General features: G+C 46.6%; 1 protein-coding gene across 4 annotated transcripts in view; it reads right to left on the bottom strand.

Annotated features, from left to right (window-relative positions):
- Nucleotides 1-15364, bottom strand: part of ldb2a (LIM domain binding 2a) — an 88708-nt gene that overhangs the window by 53910 nt on the left and 19434 nt on the right. For all 4 annotated transcript variants that reach the window (XM_080008735.1, XM_080008736.1, XM_080008733.1 and 1 more), the window contains exon 2: nt 9977-10079. In XM_080008735.1, the coding sequence (XP_079864861.1) occupies nt 9977-10079 (103 nt within the window). The remainder of the gene's footprint in view (nt 1-9976; nt 10080-15364) is intronic.

Here is a 15364-nt window from a genome sequence, read left to right as displayed (position 1 = left end):
TCCACCCATCATCCACCCATCATCCACCCATCATCCACCCATCATACACCCATCATACACCCATCATACACCCGTCATACACCCATCATCCATCCATCATACACCCATTATCCACCCATCATCCACCCATCATACACCCATCATACACCCATCATCCACCCATCATACACCCATCATCCGTCCATCATAAACCCATCATACACCCATCATCCACCCATCATCCACCCATCATACACCCACATACACCCATCATCCACCCATCATACACCCATCATCCGTCCATCATATACCCATCATACACCCATCATCCACCCATCATCCACCCATCATACACCCATCATACACCCATCATACACCCATAGGGGATGGTAGCTCAGGAGGTAGAGCTGGTGGTCTAGTGATGTAAAGGTTGCTGGTTGGATCCCAGGCTCCTCCTGCTAGCATGCTGTAGTGTCCTTGAGCAAGACACTTAACCCCTAATTGCTCCTGATGGCTGCATCCGTAGCTGTTTGAATAATTGTAAGTGGCTTTGGATAAAAGCGTCTGATCAATGTAATGTAATGTAAATGTATACACCCATCATCCACCCATCATCCACCCATCATCCATCCATCATCCATCCATCATCCACCCATCATACACCCATCATACACCTGTCATCCACCCATCATCCATCCATCATATACCCATCATCCATCCATCATCCATCCATCATCAACCCATCTATCTTTCTGTCTGTCCATCCAGCTGTGCTGCATCGCTCCATCTGCTTTTAAATGTTTTCATGTTTCCTCTCTTTCATATTTGTCTGTATCTTGTGTGTTGACTCTGGTTGGCAGCGGTGGTCACCTCAGATCGGGTTCTGAGCGCCGTGGCCTCGCTGCGCCGGCCGTCCCGACGCTCCGACTCCTCTCTGCTTTTTTGGGATTCTTCTAAAGTCTAAAGTCTTGCTCTCCACTTGCGTCATGCAGAGTCTTTCATCACCCTCCTCTCGGATCGCCGGGCGAAGCGAGGAACGTTCAGGGCTGAGACGGGCGGGAAATAATTAACGGAGGCTAATTGAATATTCTGTGTAGGGAAAAAAACAACAAAAAAAACAAAAAAAAACTATAATTGGAGCGAAGCAACAGAGGTTCAGGCTCCACCAGGAAGCAAACGTGCACTCGCTGCAGAACACGCCCACATTAACACACTCAAACACACACATTAACACACTCAAACACACACATTAACACACTCAAACACACACATTAACACACTCAAACACACACATTAACACACTCAAACACACACATTAACACACTCAAACACACACATTAACGCACTCAAACACACACATTAACACACTCAAACACACACATTAACACACTCAAACACACACATTAACACACTCAAACACACACATTAACACACACATTAACACACACGTTACCACACTCATACACACACATTAACACACATTAACACACACATTAACACACTCATACACACACATTAACACACCCATACACACACATTAACACACTCAAACACACACATTAACACACTCATACACACACATTAACACACTCAAACACACACATTAACACACCCATACACACACATTAACACACTCAAACACACACATTAACACACTCATACACACACATTAACACACTCAAACACACACATTAACACACCCATACACACACATTAACACACTCATACACACACATTAACACACTCAAACACACACACTAACACACTCAAACACACACACTAACACACTCATACACACACATTAACATACTCATACACACACATTAACACACCCATACACACACATTAACACACTCATACACACACATTAACACACTCAAACACACACATTAACACACTCAAACACACACATTAACACATTAACACACACATTAACACACTCAAACACACACATTAACACACTCAAACACACACATTAACACACATTAACACACACATTAACACACTCAAACACACACATTAACACACACATTAACACACATTAACACACACATTAACACACTCAAACACACACATTAACACACATTAACACACACATTAACACACACATTAACACACATTAACACACACATTAACACACTCATACACACACATTAACACACTCATACACACACATTAACACACTCAAACACACACATTAACACACTCAAACACACACACTAACACACTCAAACACACACTAACACACTCATACACACACATTAACATACTCATACACACACATTAACACACCCATACACACACATTAACACACTCATACACACACACTAACACACTCAAACACACACACTTACACACTCATACACACACATTAACATACTCATACACACACATTAACACACACATTACATTGGACAATTACAAAGCGGCGTCGTACAATCTGCGGAGGGCGGTGAGGGACGCCAAACGGACGTACAGAGACACCGTGGAGCTGCAGATGGAGCGGGGGGACACAAGACGCTTGTGGGAGGGGCTGCGAACAATAACAAACTACAAGAGCAGCTCCTCCCCAGCCACGAGTGTGGACGCCTCCCTGGCCAACCAACTGAACTCCTTTTATGCGCGGTTCGAGTCTGGCAGCAACACCGCTAACTCGCCGGCTAATTGGAGTTACACCGCTGGGGACGAGCGCGCACTCTCAGTGTCCGTGCACGAGGTCAGGAGGGCTTTGATGCGGGTGAACACCAGGAAAGCTGCGGGTCCAGATGGCATATCTGGGCGAGTACTGAAGACCTGTGCTAACCAGCTAGCTCCGGTGTTCACCACAATATTCAACATCTCCCTGGCTGAATCAGTGGTCCCATCCTGCTTCAAGAGGTCCACCGTCGTTCCTGTCCCGAAGATCGCCTCTCCAACCTGCCTGAATGACTACCGTCCGGTGGCCCTCACCTCGGTGGTCATGAAGTGTTTCGAGAGGCTGATTAAGGATTACATCTGCGCCTCCCTCCCCCGCACCTTGGACCCGTTGCAGTTCGCGTACCGGCAGAACAGATCCACGGATGACGCGGTCTCCCAGGTACTGCACACCACGCTCACGCACCTGGATGGCCAGAAGGGGGCCTATGTGAGAATGCTGTTCATTGATTATAGTTCAGCTTTCAACACCATAGTTCCCACCAGACTGGCTGTCAAGCTGATGGAGCTAGGATTGAATGGTCCGCTGTGCACCTGGATCCTGGACTTCCTCACAGGCCGCCCCCAGGTGGTCAAGGTGGGGAAGTACATGTAAGCTCCCTCACCCTCAACACAGGATCCCCCCAGGGCTGCGTCCTCAGCCCCCTACTGTACTCCCTGTACACACACGACTGTGTGGCCAGGTCCAGCTCCAACACCATCATCAAGTTTGCTGACGACACCGTGGTCGTGGGCCTGATCCCGACTGCGATGAGAAGGCCTACCGCGAGGAGGTGGCTGACCTGTCACTCTGGTGCCAGGACAACAGCCTCCACCTGAACGTCAGCAAAACCAAGGAGCTGATTGTGGACTTTAGGCGTGGATCACAATCGAGGACGCACGCGCCCTTGTGGATTAATGGGACTTCTGTCGACAGGGTGAGCAGCTTCAGATATCTGGGAGTCCACATCACAGAGGACTTAACATGGACTGTTCACACAGACACTCTGGTGAGAAAGGCGAGGCAGCGTCTCTACCACCTCAGGCAGCTGAGGAAATTCCGGGTCTCGTGAGGATCCTCAAGTCCTTCTACTCTGGAGCAGTGGAGAGCATCCTGACAGGCAACATCACTGCCTGGTTTGGGAGCTGTACTGCCCAGGACAGGCGGGCCCTGCAGAGGGTGGTGCGTTCAGCTGAACGTATCACTGGAACTACCCTCCCCCCCTTGCAGGAGTTATACACCAGGAGGTGTAGTAGCAGAGCCCGTAGGATCATGAAGGATCCTCATCACCCCAATAACGGACTGTTCCAGCTGCTGCGTCAGGCAAGCGCCTCCGCAGTCACACAGCGAGAACAGAGAGACTGAGACGGAGTTTCTTCCCTCAAGCCATCAGAACTGTCAACGCTGACCTCACCAGGGGTCCTAACTGAGCCATGCACTAGGCTCCACTACCTACTGTACTGTATGTAGCATACTGTACCGCATACTGTACTGCATACTGTCTCACTGTTCAGGGTTGTTCGTGATGCCGTATTGCTGCGCCGTACTGTTGTATACTGTGCTGTATTATCCCAAACACTACCTCACACTATTCACATTCACATGCCACTTTAATTCACATGCCACTTTAAATGCACATATCTGTATATACATAGGCATATTCCTTCTATCTATTCCATTTTATTTCAATTTATTTTTTATTGTATTTTATTCTATATATTTTTATCTTATTCTATAAGTATTCCACTTACTGTATTACGTTTTAGGAGTCAGTTAGTCGGTCTATTAGAAAGGAATTTTCTACTTTTTATTTTATTTTATTTTTGTACTTTTTCCTAGGACTTATTGTGTGCTATCACCGGGTGCGTTGCATTACATTTCACTGCATATATGTATGGAAGTATGTATATGTATGTGACAAATAAAAATCTTGAATCTTGAATCTTGAATCTAACACACTCAAACACACACATTAACACACATTAACACACACATTAACACACTCAAACACACACATTAACACACACATTAACACACATTAACACACACATTAACACACTCAAACACACACAATTACACACATTAACACACACATTAACACACACGTTAACACACTCAAACACACACATTAACACACTCAAACACACACATTAACACACACGTTAACACACTCATACACACACATCAACACACATTAACACACACATTAACACACTCATACACACACATTAAAAACTCATACACACACATTAACACACTCATACACACACATTAACACACTCATACACACACACTAAAACACATTAACACACACTCTGATACACACACACTAACACACTCATACACACACATAAACAAACATATTAACACACTCATACACACACACTAACACACATTAACACACACACTGATACACACACATTAACACACTCATACACACACATTAACAAACATATTAACACACTCATACACACAAACTAACACACATTAACACACACATTAACACACGTTAACACACTCAAACACACACATTAACACACATGTTAACACACTCATACACACACATCAACACACACATTAACACACTCATACACACACATTAACACACTCAAACACACACATTAAACACATTAACACACTCATACACACACATCAACACACATTAACACACTCATTAACACACATTAACACACACATTAACACACTCATACACACACATTAACACACTCATACACACTCATTAACATACTCATTAACACACATTAACACACTCATACACAAACATTAAAAACTCATACACACACATTAACACACTCATACACACACATTAACACACTCATACACACACACTAACACACATAAACACACACACTGATACACACACTAACACACTGATACACACATTAACACACTCATACACACACATTAACACACTCATACACACACACTAAAACACATTAACACACACTCTGATACACACACACTAACACACTCATACACACACATAAACAAACATATTAACACACTCATACACACACACTAACACACATTAACACACACACTGATACACACACATTAACACACTCATACACACACATTAACAAACATATTAAAACACACATTAACACACTCATTAACACACATTAACACACTCATTAACACACTCATACACACACATTAACACACATTAACACACATTAACACACTCATACACACACATTAACACACTCATACACAAACATTACAAACTCATACACACACATTAACACACTCATACACACACATAAACACACTCTTACACACACACTAAAACACGTTAACACACACACTGATACACACACACTAACACACTGATACACACACACTAACACACTGATACACACACACTAACACACGGATACACACACACTAACACACTGATACACACACACGAACACACTGATACACACATGCACACTAGGCCAACATCCTTCTTCATTCCATGAAAGTAAAGTCATTATAATTATTTGCTGACATATAAAATTCATGATTAAATCGCTGTCGCTGGTCACCTGGGAGACGCTGCCAACGTTAGTTTGTTGTCGTGTTGTTTCAGGTCGTTTTGTGTTTTTTTGAGCCCATGGTTTTGTAAAATGTTGACATTCCACACTCCCATGTTGATGCACATGAACTGCTCATCCACACTGTCGGCGTGGGCGGGTGTGTTGTCTTCATGCGGTGCTGTGTGTTATTACACTGTTATAACTTCATACTATGGCAGCAGTTATGTCTATGAGAAGGAAGGGTCATTTTGAGGGGGCGGCGGTGACGGTGCTGTGTGGTCGTGTGGTGCAGAGACAGCAGCCATGTGGGGAACGACGGGAAGTGAGACAAAGGGGAATTCATCGCGAAAACAGGCGGCGCACTCCTCCGTCGCTCCGTCCATCCTCCGACCGACACGCTCAATAAAAAGACAATGAGCGGCAGAGATGAGCCTCATTAAAAAAAACAAGTCATTCAGCTCCGGCTGAAAAAACAAGACGGAGCGAAAAAAAACCCAGCTTTTCAAGTTCTTCCTCCACATGATGTAATTAACGTGTTTCTACGTAACGCGGGTTCGAAAACAATCCAAATACATTTCAACAATAAGTGAGCGGACGCTTCATCATCAACACGCGATTAGAATAACTATTTAATAACATCTCAAATCTGATTTGTATTTTAGTTAAGATCATTAGAGATACAAATATTTGATCTTCTATTTAGATATGAAACGCTCTCCCTTTCTCAAATACACCTGAGCTCCTTCCTCTGGGTATGCGTCTGATCCGTCCTAGTATCAGTAAGTATGTAGAGTACACAGGGCTGTCAGCATCATGACATATTAGTTGACAATAATTTAAATGGAAATAAATGGAATCAACAATAGAATTGTCTTTTTCATTGACTTCATTTGATGCCACTATTACAGTAGCATGAAGTAAAACTTGCAAAGTGAAGGCAGGGAGCCACTGGGCATAAAGATTCAGTTCATTTTTCTGACATTCTCAATTTGGACGGATATGACTGTGGAAGGGAATGATTTCACTAAATGGTCAAACTCAATGGATCTGCTCAAATAACTGCGATCGGGGGGGGGGGGGGGGGGTGGCGACGGCTCTGCTCCCGTCCTCCTCAAAACAAGGACTCAGAGCTGTTAGCGCTGAATGTGGCAGTGTTTCGATTCCCTTCGAGTTGTCTTCACTCCGGGAGATTCTTTCTATTTTTATTGTGTTCATTTGTTTGTCAGGGACGGTAAAACCCCGATTAGTGGTCACTTATGAGAGGCCTGTTTAAAACACCCGCAGTTTCTGTGCAATGTGGCTTCCATGCATCAAAATGTGAAGGTATTATTCCTCTTTTCAGTTCCTCTGAAGATGGGGAGCCGCGCCCTCCAGCCCCACGCAGCCGTCCTGTCCACCCGCCTCTGAGAGTTGGAGGCTGTTCCTCCGGGCGCTGCGTGGCTCACGGCGAGCGCGGGCTCCAGGGGAAACCCCAGCGCCGCGCGGAACCCCTCGCGAGACTCGTCCCCATCCACCGGAATTCACGTTGCTATGGAAACAGACCTTCTGCCGCCCGCGACGCCGGCGTGCGGAAGGTTGGGAACGGTGCTGTTGGTCGGGGCTCGGCGTCGTGGTTCTGACGGTTGAGTTTCGGAATGAGGTTAAGGACGGTTGGGTGGAGGTGTTTGTTAGAGACGGTTACGTTCAGGTTTAGGAGTCTGGCTGGAGTCAGAGTTGGGTCAGTTCACTTCAGGCTTAGGCAGCAGGTTGTGGTGAAGGGTTTGGGTCGTGGAGATGTTGCAAATTGTGGTCCGACTACAAGTTGCCTCCTTAAGGGAAACCTGCAGGACACTGTGGGGGTGGACTTCAGCTACGGAGCAGCAGGAGAGGGTCACTGGGATGCCCAGAGCAAAACCAGTGAGAAAACTCATCCTGGCATTTCAGAGCACGTGAAGCCAGTTGGCGGACGCAAGATCCTGAATTCCCACTGGGATTAATGAAGTATTATCTTAAGTACAGACAGTGGTGATATTGATAAACGGCCGCTGTCTTTCTATCGATGTTTCTTTGTCCATCTGTCTTTCTGGGTCTCCCTCTCCCTCTTCACCCGCTCTCCCACGCACGCACACAGGAGTGTCTTATCTCTTGTGGGGTGTGGAGGACGTCCCCTCGCTGATGGTGCTAAAGGAGGTGAGAGCAGCACCGAGCAGAACATCTCCTCTAAGTCACTCTGCTCCTTACTGTCTAATTTGATATCAATACTTTTTAAATTCTAACTCCACATTCGACTTAACAGATTTTTCTTTGTGTTGAGGAGAGGTGAACTGATGACCAGTACTGGTATCATATATTGGTGGACTGTACCAATACTATACAATATACAATACTGTGTATTTTGAAAGTAGATTGTATATATTTGAAAACTGGATCACTATCCATTGTAGCTGGTTTTATTATATATAATATGATGTAAATACATTTGAATTTTCCAATACTGTATCAAAATAACAGTATTGATATTTTGTTTAAGGATGATTAAGAAGTTGTTAAAGTCATACTTAATTCTGTCTGCCATGTTGTATAACAGTAATATCTGTTTCAGTATTGTACAGTACCTTAATGCTTATTTTTTAAGACACCTTAACCAATGCCAAACAAAATGACAGTACTGATGTTGATTTGCAGTACAGGTACTCCTCACTTATCAACCTACCTGTTTAAAAACCAGCTCTCTGACTAGTCTGTATTGTACACTGTATTCAATACCAAGCATCTCAACTCATCACCCTTTATCTACTATGTACACTATATATACTATATACACTATATACACTGTATACTATATACACTATATACACTTTATATACTATATACACACACTATATAGACTATATAGACTATATATACTATATACACTTTATATACTATATACACAAAATAAGGTATAAACACTATATATACTATATACACTATATACACTGTATACTATATATACTATATACACTTTATATACTATATACACACACTATATAGACTATATAGACTATATATACTATATACACGTTATATACTATATACACAATATATAGTATAAACACTATATATACTATATACACTATATACATGTATACATCTCATCTCATCAATGTTCTCAGTCTCAGTCTTGTTCCCACAGTCTGTCAGTATTCACTACACTAGCATTCGCAATCGCCACGGCCCCTTACCGTGAAATAACACTATATATACTATATACAATATATACACCATATACATTATATACACTATATACACTATATATACACCATACACAGTATACTATGTACACTGTATACACTATATACAGTATACTTTATACACTATATAAACTATATACACTATATACACCAGCCACACCCCCTTACTGTAAAATAACACAGGTCCTCACTTATCGACCAATTGGCTTAATGACCTGGTGCTAGGAACAGAACTCGGTCACTAAGTCAGGAGTATCTGTATTAATAATATTGCATTTCCATGACTATGCTGACTTCAATTCCACAGCATTAAAGACATAACGATACGATACTTCGACCATATCGCCCAGTCCTGATATTGCTTATTTAATTCAGAGATAATACTTTATGCAAAGTACATACTGTTCCAAACACTGAAAAGACCTCGACGCAGAGCAGTAATTGTGAAGTATTTCGTCAGTAATACATGCTTGAGCAAAGTATTTCATCATTTGGACCACGAACCACAAATCTATCAATAAATTATTAAAAAGCTGAGCACGCGGCCCGGTGCATTGTGGGAGTCTTACTGTATCTCTTTGGTCCGTCTTCCAGACAGAAGGACAGCGTGAGGGTGGCGTCCTCCTCGAAGAACTCGGTGGCGAAGGCGTCCCACCACAAACTGTCGCTTTCCTAACGGAGGAGGAAACAAAAGTCATTCAACTGAAAGTAAAAAGAGATGAGGAAGAAGAGAGTCACCTTCAGGTTCAGGTTCATTTGTCATTATACTTAAAACCAACCACTGTTAAGAAACTATAATCCCAGCAATGACACACACATCAACATTACAATAGAACTAGAACAACACAGCAGAACCTAGTGTAGGTACAACACTAAACTGTGAGTGTTACTGCGTTATTCCATTTATTTGTGGTTCAAGTAAAGTCAATGTTATTATAAAGCACATTTAAAAACAACCACACCTGACCAAAGTGCTGTACCGCATGTGAGTTAAACAGCATACAATATAACGGACAGACAATTACAGAGACAACAGAAGATAAAAAGACGTGCAGGATACTCTGAGCGATTTTAAAAACATTCAAAGGCCAGGGAGGAGAGGTACTGTATGTTTTTCGTCCTGATTGAAAAGTGTCCAAAGAAGGGGCAGAGCTCAGAGGGAAACGCAGGCTATTCCACAGCTTTGGGGCGGGAGCAGAAAATGCACCATCACCCTTTTACTTCAACCGGGTTCATGGGACAGTAAGAAGCATCTGGTCAGAGGATCTAAGGCTACGTTCAAACTCCAGGTAAGATGGCAAAACGAGTGTAAACAAAGAAGGATACAGAATACTTCAGATAAACATGAAGAGAACAAACATGAACATGTTTAAAAAGTCGCCCAAATCCAAATTTTTTGCTCATATGTGATTCAGATCTGTTTTTTTTCATGACGGTGTGAACAGCGCAAATTACATGGAATCTGATCTTTTCAATGGGGAATTAGTACACTTTGATATGTGGTCCTAAATCAGATATTCATGGGTGTGGTGTGGGGATAGGAGGTTTTACCTGTTGCTCGTTTAACCAACCAACGAGCCACAGGTGTACAGCCACACTCATCCTGGGGGGTGCCTGCGGATGCCGTCCTTGTGTTTGTTTGAGGCGTAATTGTTGGTTTGGGGCTCAGGTTAGGGGCAGGGGGTGCGGGTTGCGGGCTCGGGTCATGGCCCCGTGGTCAGCAGGTCGGCACGCCGCTGGGGTCGTCTGCCCTGTGGGTGGGGTGGTGGGCGGCTTGGCTGGTGGTGGTTAGGTGTTCCGTCTGGTCCTGTGACCCGGGCAGGGACCTGAGCCTGGCGGGGTGTGCTTAGCGCGGGGCTCACCATGTGGTCTCCTTTGGTGTGGGGCGGACTCCGGTCCTCGCACCAGGCTGCCTGGGTACCTGTCCTCTGGCACCACGGTGTGCCGGGCTCTCGTCTCTGGGGGGGACGGGCAGTGGGCGGGGGGTCCGTCTGCCGCTCTCTGCTCTGTGGTCCGCATGCACAGCGGCTTGGGGCTGACCAGGGGCCTGATGGGGGTGCGGAGCTGCCCGGCATGGCGGAGGCGCATGGCGGGCAGCTCTGCGCCGTGGCTAGTCGCTGTAGGTTGGGTGCCTCCGGGGACGGGAGGTGGTTCTGTTATGCCGTGGTCGGGTCCGGGGGGTGTCCGCTCTCTGGCCTGCTGCACCCCTGCGATGATCTGGTTGCACTTCGCCTATCTCTCCCAGTGCCAAAACTCATACTCAGTACATACACCACACAATAGGCCTAGGGCTTGCGGGGGGGTGGGGTGCGAGCTATGTGGTTGGGGATGTGCAGGCGGCTGCTATCTTGCCCGTCACGTCCCTACCACTACGTGCTTCTCGTCAGTCCAAGAAATTTTAATCCCACTCGTATTAGCCTAGAACACATACACTCGCACACCAATCCTACACCAAAGAACACTTCACCAGACCAGGGTCTGCGGGGCAGGAGGGGTGCGAATGATTCCCTGCGGTGATAAAACTCTGCAAGTGGATGGTGGCTCTGGCCTCACGGCCAGTGGGGCCAGATATCATTAATGTTGTTGGGGCGGTAAAATAGAACGAGGTTCTCAGTTCTATTGTCAGTAACATAAGAACATTTTTGGACATCCAGGATTTTATGTCTTCAAGGCAGTCGAACAAGGGTTTCAGAGAGCATTTCCTTTTTAGTTGCGAGGGGAGGTGCAGCTGGGTATCATCGGTGTAAAGACGGAAAGAAATGCCATTTGGCAGACCGCTGTGTTGGACAAAGGGGTGTTGAGCAGCGGGGCCCCGACCAGTACCAGCGCCCAGGACGCCCCAGCCAGACATAGGGACGCCCCTAGAGGGACCCCTCTCTCCATCCCCGGTCCCCTTCCTGTCGATGTGACGGAGGGGAGATGGCAACCCACCGTGTCCGTTTTCTCTCTCCAGGAGCTGACCGTCTGGGCAGGGGGGCTGGCACTGCAGGCGGCCCAGCCACAAGCACAGGGACTGCCCACTGATGGAGGTCGGCCAGGCTTTTCAGGTCGCCAGCCCGCGGGACCCCTCCCCCGGTTGGGAAGGAGCCTACAATGTACCGGTAAGGCTACAAGGGGGTGTGCATGGGGATATCCACACGTATCCAATGGACCAGCTCGAAATTCGTCACAAGGGGAAAAGGCATACGGTGAAGGCCGCAGTTAGTTCCCGCCTGTCGCACACACATGATTTTGGGCACAGATTGGCCAGGGTTCGACGCGTTAATGAGGGAAGCTGGGGGAGTGCACTCACGGCTAGTAGAGAGATGTTAGTGTTGCGTGGTGCATGGTGATGCGGAGGGGTCGGCGGCAGCTGCATCCCAAGCGGAGCATCCCAAGTGGGATCTTCCTCGGTCCCACTGGCCAGTGGTTGGTCCCGACCTGTTATCCATCAGAAAATGCTCTTCCAGGTGGCTCACTTTAACCTGATGGCCGGTCATGTGACACAATAAAACGCTACAGCTGATAATGACCCATGTCTATTGGCCGGGCATTTGGGCAGATATACACAAGCTCTGTGCCGCTTGTCCTGACTGTCAATTGGTCAACTCTGCGGCTACACCTAGAGTACTGTTGAGGCCCCTTCCACTAGTCGAGGCCCTGTTCGAACGACTTGGTATGGACCTCATTGGACCGTTAGGCCGCAGTGCCTGCGGGTATTAATTTGTATTAGTCCTAGTGGATTATGCCATCCGGTACCCGAAGCACTGCCCCTGCACAGTATTATGGTCAAAAATGTGGCACAGGCGCTGTTTCATGTTGTCTCCTCAGTCAGGATTCTGAAGGAAATCCTGACTAACCAGGACTGACTGTCTGGTGGAGCGCTTTAATAAAACGCTGCAGAACATGTTTTGGATGTTTGTTCACAATGATAGCGTACAGCGTAATTGGGACAAGTGGTTGGACCCCCTGTTGTTTGCAGTGCGGGAGGTTCCCTAGTCCTCCACAAGATTTTCTGCCTTTGAACTCCTATTTGGCAGGAGACCCCTGGGCTAGACCTAATTAAGGAAAACTGGGAGGAAGGGCCTAGCACCACAATGAATGAGATACAGTCTGTTATGAACCTGAGGGCGAAGTTACACGCGCTGGGGCGGCTATCACGGCAGAATTTGCTCCAGGCTCAGGTACATCGCTGGCGCTAATATGACAGAGGGACTCAGCTCCGACAATTTGCATAGGGAGACAAGGTAAAGGCTAAATTGCTTGCAAAGTTGCAAGAGCCTTTTGCCATTACACGGCCGGTTGGAGAGGTCGATTATGAGGTCTGACACACAGGGAGTGACGCAGATTTATCACCTGAACCTCTTAAAATAATGAAGGGGGGTGGCGTCCGTGACTCTGGCCAGTCAGCAAGCGGGATGACTTGGTGCCGGAGGTTCCAAAAGCGGCCGAACGTACCGCAGCCCTGTTTAGTGACCATCTCTCTCCAGACCAAAGGGCGGATGTGGCACCGCTTCTCTGAGGTTTTCTCTTCCCTGCCAGGTCTCACGTCCCTCATACACCACCATGTGGAGACGACCCCGGGGATGAAGGTGCGCTCTCGGCCATATCGCCTGCCCGAACATAAATGCAAGAAGAACATAAACGCAGAATTAGAGGCCATGCTGGACATGGGGGTGATGAAGTCTACAGGTGACTGGTCTAGCCCCATCGTGCTCGTGGGTAAGCCCAATTGGTAGGTCGGGTTCTGTGTTGACTACTGAAAGGTGAACGCGGTGTCAAAGTTCAACACCTACCCGATGCGACGGGTCGGCAAACTTCTGGACCGGCTAGGTACAGCTATTTTCTTCACGACACTGGATTTAACCAAGGGCTAATGGCAGATTCCCTTGTCTCAGGAGTCCAAGGAAAATTCGGGTCGTGCCACCTTCACACATTTCCCTTTGGGTTGTTCAGTGCCCCAGCTACGTTTCAGAGTCTCATGGACCGGGACTTTCGTTCACATGTCGTATATGCCGCGGCCTACCTAGATGACGAAATCATTCACAGCAACACCTCGGAGGGGCATATGCGGCATGTGGGCGCCATGCTTGAGTCTGAGGCAGGCGGGGCTCACGGTCAACCCAAAGAAGTGTGCCGTGGGGCAGAGGGAGGTATCTGGGGTACCACTTGAGTGAAGGCCTGGTCTGACCCCATCTTGATAAAACGGCTGCGGTTGCAAACACGCCGAGACCCAAGAAGGAGGTGAGCGGTTCTTTGGGCTGGCCAGCTACTATAGGAGGTTTGTGCTTGACTTTCAGAGCTAACCAGCGCCTTGTCTGATTTAATTGGAAACGGTGCTCCAGATCTGGTCCAGTGGTCAGAGAAGTGCCAGCACGGCATTTGTGAAAGTGAAATAATTTATCTGTGGGAATCTAGTGCCTGTTTAACCATAACTTCTCTCTCACTTGCTGTCTGCCTCCTGGGGCGCCCTTTCAGCCTCTAATCGGACCATGCCCTGCTGCAGTGGCTCCACCACATGAAGGACACAAACGCGGACCAATCAGCGCCCAGGCCGCACTGATTGGTCCGATTCTGGGCAGGGAGCTTTCTTAATGTTGTCTGTCTTACAGTGAGGGATCGGCATACAGGGCTTAGCAGCCGTCCATGAGCCAGCCGTAGAGGAGCCGCATGTAACGCGCTACCCTATGCCCTTTTGGCCAGCGAGTAGTTTTGATTAAACCAAGCCAACCGACACTCTCCTGCCAATAAACACATGCCCAAGCGCTGCTGAGCCCATCTGCCTCCACCGTTCCACTCTAGGAAGTGACCGATCAGTCACAGTAACTTTTAACTTTTTAGGGCAGATTCAACGTGCTCTGAAACCAGACTGAGCACTTCTAGGGATGCATTGTCATCAAGGAAAAATTGTAGTTGGCGAAATGCAACCTTTTCAAGAACTTTTGTAAGGAAAGGTAATTTGGAAATTGGTCTAAAAT

The sequence above is a fragment of the Zeus faber genome (assembly GCF_960531495.2).
Source record: "Zeus faber genome assembly, chromosome: 10".
NCBI classification, from domain to species: Eukaryota; Metazoa; Chordata; class Actinopteri; order Zeiformes; family Zeidae; genus Zeus; species Zeus faber.
The sequence above is the reverse complement of the archived record's forward strand: the minus strand, read 5'-3'. Positions and strand labels throughout refer to the sequence as shown.